The 5,651-nt window shown below is 31.5% G+C and overlaps 1 protein-coding gene across 1 annotated transcript; it reads right to left on the bottom strand.

The window, feature by feature from the left end:
- Positions 1-1,618: 1,618 nt before the first annotated feature.
- Positions 1,619-5,651, bottom strand: LOC105621156 (O-phosphoseryl-tRNA(Sec) selenium transferase). Its single transcript, XM_012202628.1, has 5 exons — positions 5,538-5,651; positions 4,179-4,452; positions 3,206-3,581; positions 2,517-3,013; positions 1,619-1,884 (listed from the first exon to the last, which is right to left on the bottom strand). Exons 1-5 carry the CDS (start codon positions 5,649-5,651, stop codon positions 1,619-1,621), a joined length of 1,527 nt encoding a protein of 508 aa, XP_012058018.1.

Raw genomic sequence — 5,651 nt, 5'->3', positions numbered from 1 at the left:
TACAACTTTGATATACCATTTTCTAAATTCATGAAACTTTAAATAAACTATTCTTTATACGCAACGAGTTGCGCAAGTATGAATATATCTGTATATATACCTATGCACGCAGGCATCTATATACATATAAACATACTTTTTTCGTATGTATAAATATATGTATGTATGTGTGTTAGTAGTTAGTAATTGTGTGTTGATGTTGCTTGCGAACAATACTAAATATGCCAAACAATATCAATATTCATAACATACTCCTTCTAATTCAGATGCATGATATTCTATTATTTATTACACAATAGTATAACTAAATATAATATTATCTGTATCGTTAAAAATAAATTAATAACCCGATATTGTGTTCTAGTTTTTGTCAATTTGGAAACAAACCAATCATATAATAACTACATACACGAAGGTATTATAAATTTTCTATAAACCCAATGATAAAACATATTTGTATATCACATTGTGTCATTATGTGTACTATGTACCTAAATTTTGACATATTTTCCTAATAATGTATTTTCATAAATATTTTACTACTGCTTCCTTTTTTTACAGATAATATATCATTTTTACTAGTGCCATAAATACGAATGTACTCTGCTCAAATAAAAGAGAAGAATTCTCATTCTCTATATATAATTAAAGAGAACAAAAACAGAACACTATACAATTAATAACAATTAATCCTATAAAATGCAATGTATAAATAAGTCAATTATCAGAAATGCGACAGCTTTCAAAAGAATAATATGGTAAGTATTATAAACAACTGAAATAGTGAATATTGCTACATGTATCGACAGAATTGCAAGTTTTATAGTACTCCTTTAGAAAAAGAATTTATATTATACAAAACAAACATACAATTTGTATTGATTGATACATGCTTCTTAAATATTTATATCAAACTATATTAGAAAATAAAAAGATGAAAAGAGAGTTAATTATAAGAATTCAATATTGCCTGTGTCTTTATAAATAATAGCATATACATTTCAACAAAGAACATACTCAACAATTATATCGGCGGCCAGCGCTTATCACTTGAATCTCTCTCTGAGATCTGTTTCTGAAATAGAGCCATAGGAATCCGAATGCCTCGCGTTTCCTGTCATTTTCTTTTCTTTTCAAATATTAATTTTGATCACTCTTTAATGTCTGAAGATTCTCATCTTCTTTTGGTATGTAGTTTGAATTGACAATATCTCAACGCAAATGGGCAGACGAATCAGTACATTTGTATCTAGCATGTGTCTGTGAAAATGTATATAAATTATTGTTTCTTTTAATATTCATAGTAAGAGATTTTCTTACATCTTGTTTAAAAAAGAAATGTTTCCATATATGTGTACATCTTCTTTCTTGTCTTTTTTTTCTATAAAAAATGTATTATATAATTTTTAATCTAAAAAGTTTATTTTTTGTATTAAATTTCTTCAGATATTGTAAAATTTCTGTCAACACAAACGTGATTGACACATGTATAAAGGAACGATTATACCGAATTTACATTTCTCAGAAACATGCTATGAATGTCAATTTGTAAGCGATAAACTACTTACAAATTGATATTAATGTGCTGATTGGACTGGCCAGTTGCGTTGATTACGGTTCATTTTCTTAAACTGTCTTTGCTACTTGCACGGCTGGTTGAGGCTGTGCTAGATTCCCCTGGTCCACCAGTACCACCTGCATCTCCATTGATGCTGGAACCGGCGAGTGAAGCAGTGGGCGTTACTGGTGCTGAACGTCTCCTTACTTTCGTTAAAGCTTTGTCCAATCTTTGTATGAATGCATCCACATCAGATCTCTTCATGCCTAATGCTGCCGCAGCAGTCAGATATGGAACTCTGTAATTGCTGTTATGTGCACCCCAGCCTGTGTAGTAATTGAAATAAATATTATGAAACGGAAATATCTTCGATAAAAATAAAAATCTATCATAAATTAAAAATATATGCTTAAAATATAGATACGATATTTTTAACCCAGAAATAGTCATCTTGGGTATTTTTACAACCAAGTGGCGAAAAAATATGAAAAATATATTGTAAAATATTGTTTTGTATGGATATTGTTTAATATATTTTTTCTCTTTTAATAACTATTCTTTAAAAACCTTTAAATATGCAATTCCATCGAAAATATCCCACAATAAAAAAAATTATTAATTAAAATCTTTATTAAAAAAATACCGTTATAAGTTACTTAACATGCTACTTTATTTTTTATTTGTTTAGTTTCCACTTACTTTTTTCAGAAAATTATGATTATATCCATATCCATATAATTGTCAAATATTAGTAAATTAGAAAATAACAATATGTTGTTAATAATAATGATTTTAATTGATAGTATAGAGTATAAGAACACCTCAAGTAATCTTGTACATCAAAAATCAGATGACTATTCTCGGTTAAACATAATTATATGAAGATATTATGTATTTGTATCTCAATAAATTTAATATGTTCTCAGAACATTATTAAATCATATTTAAAAATATATACCTTCAAATTTATGTGAAACAATATGCTTAGAATCCGTGGTCGTTATAACTCTAGTACCACTAACGTTACGCAGAAATAGCATTGATCCTAGCATAGTAACTTGCTTGTTGTCATGCTGATGGCTCAGACACTGAAGAGTCATAGCCATAGATATTGGATTGCCCTTAGTGTCTAACAGTCTCTCTCCATGTCTTGTTGCTAATTTTCCCAATTCTTCTTTCAGGTAAGAATACATTTCCTTACGTTGAGCAATCAATTGTTTGTACCCTGCCATTCCAAGACTCAACAGCGTAATCATCACATCCATAACGGAGCTCGCGCTTGCACGTCCTGGATACATTTTCGATATGCGATCTAAGAGATTCTTGTCGAAGGAACCTATAATAGCACCACCCACCGGAACCAGAAAGTTCTTGTCCGTACTCTGAACGAAAGCATCTACGCGACCCTTTCTCGACGCTTCTTGTATGAGATGCATACACCTTGTACTCTGCAAGCTTTTAGCAATATAGTGCAATACATTTAGTAAAATCGTTTTCAATTGGACTGTACCTCGATATCCTAGGACTAAAACTAACATTCTATGATTTTCGAATAAAAATTCTACGTTTGAGCCGAGAGAGGAAGTTGATTGTTCTAGCGCCAAGGTATCGATTTATACATAAAAAAATAGTACATCCTTCACTTACCCGTATGCATTATTCACCAGATGTGGTATGTTATACTGGCTGCAGAGGGCCGCGATCGTGTCCACGGAATCGCATGCTCTGGGCGCGAAGCAGCTGGTTGTCGTAAGTACACAGGCAACACTCTCGCCTAAGGCTGCCATTTGAGCCTCCAGTCTCTGCATATCGGTTTTTAATTCATCCCCTATTATTTGCATCTCGATAACAATAGGTTCTAATCCGGCCGTAATTATAGACTTGAAGCTAGACTTTTGGTCAATTCTAGGCCATAAAACGTATTTCGCGCGTGGTCTGTCTTGCTTAAGCGTTAACATACATAGAACTAGGCTCATTCCCGTGGCCATTGGTGATAGAAAGCAGCCTGCTATGCTCTTCACTCCTGTGAGCGAAAATATCCTTATTAAATGACTTTTTATACTAATAAAATGAAAAGAATCAGACAAAAAAATAAAGAAATAAAAAACAGGATACTGATGAACAGGATACTGATTTTCTGTGATCAGTCTAATATCAAGATTCATAATCTTTTTTTCTATCATTTTAAACGCATAATAATTTCTTTTGCAATTATTATATATAACTTTCCGGAGTCGATAGTAAGTGTATTGGATTCATTCAATTATAAGGTCTGTTCTTTTCCATGTTGGAAAGAAAAAGAAAAAAGATAAATCATGTAAGAAGTTCAGCTAAAAAAAAGCAAGCCTATATATTATTTATATTACATCTGCAAATTTGAATTATTGTAATTGAAATAAACTTAGTTCATTTCTTTTTATACAAATTATGTCACTTTAATTCTATGGCATTAAAGCTTTTTAGTCAACTAAAGTTTTAGTCAATTAATAAACGGATTTCACAGACCTAGCATCAATAACTATGTTTTTTATTAAACTGTATATATTTTGACTTCGGAGAGTTAAATACATAATGCCTCATATTTTCTATGTTAAATATATATATCTGCGTAACTCCTTACCCATATATCGTATAACTTCAAGCACTAAGGAGTTAGTTAATTTATACATTAAACTGCTACCAGCAGCTTTCGGTTGTACTTCTTCTAAATCACCGGATCTTCCTATACCGTGTCCCATACGAAAGTGTCGTCTCGCGACGATATTCGATACGATCCTCGCTTCGCGTTCGCCGACGCTACAATTCGAGGGAAAGTTATTGCTGTCCATTTGCGATAGATCTGACAGAAATGCTTCTATCGTTGCGTCATCCCAACCCTCTTCTGGCCATTTTCGCTGTTTTTCACATTACAAGAAGATACATATTACATAGAATTTATTTTATACAAGTCAAACACCAATTAGCAGTAATATCAATATTATAATTTCCTACTCGAAAAATCCAGATAGTAAGATGTTGGCAGTATATCAACAATCGCTAGTCAATTTGATTATGATTAGAGAAGATTCTTATCCACTGTCCTTTTTAAACTATCATTACTTACAATATTTATACTATAGTACAATAACAAAAATGTAGAGAAAACAGCATAACTTGCCATTATGTTGTATGCAGGATTTTTAATACATTTCTGTCTTAGAAAAATAGCAAATTGTACTTGGCTATTGTTGGAATTCTATTCATAAGATTCATAGGATACTTTCTAGCGAGAGATACAGTGTAATAATAATAAATTATTATATCTTTATTGTTTGTCAATGTTAAACAATCAATGAAACGAAATGTTTCATTGTATGTGTTATATTGTGTCATCTATGTTTTCTGCCGGAAAGCTCTTACAATATACAAAACACAGTGCTTTACAGCCAGAGACACAGTGTGGCATAGTAATTGATATCTTTGTTTGAAAGTAAGATAATGATTCACTGTGTTACACTGTATCATCTGTGCCTTGCTGAAAGCATCCACAGTATAGCGCAGTGATTATTTCATTTTATTTAACATTGTGATAATTTTGTTTAACATTGTATATCTTTGTTTAACATTGGAAAACAACCAGTAATGATCACTGCTATAATTGTACATTCAGCAGAGAAAACTAAACAATTAATCATTCTTTAATTATTATTTCTTGTTTTTAGTTTTTTGCTGAATCTAAGTGTAGAATTCAATCATATTAAAGAATGACTAAGTATTAACTGACTAGTTTTCTCTAATGAACGCAGCCTAGGTCATCTGTGTCTCTTGCTGAAAAGCCTGTAGTCTGTAATACTGATCCTTGACTAGTTTGGCTATCTGGGAATGTAATTATTATGTACAACATGTGTTATATTATCTTTGTATTGTTGAGAAAATTATATTAAATATTGATATAATGCTAATTGACATTTACTGAGAAACTCGCTTTCTCACGACTTACATGTTCGATAAAATGCCGTATAAGGTTCTCGCGAGACTTCTTGGCGTTCAGGCCCTGCTGCACGTAGGTCGAAGGTATGAGCCTCTCCGCCAAACTAAACGCTTGATTATTCAT

This window comes from Atta cephalotes, assembly GCF_000143395.1.
Source record: "Atta cephalotes unplaced genomic scaffold scaffold00002, whole genome shotgun sequence".
NCBI lineage: Eukaryota > Metazoa > Arthropoda > Insecta > Hymenoptera > Formicidae > Atta > Atta cephalotes.
The sequence above is the reverse complement of the archived record's forward strand: the minus strand, read 5'-3'. Positions and strand labels throughout refer to the sequence as shown.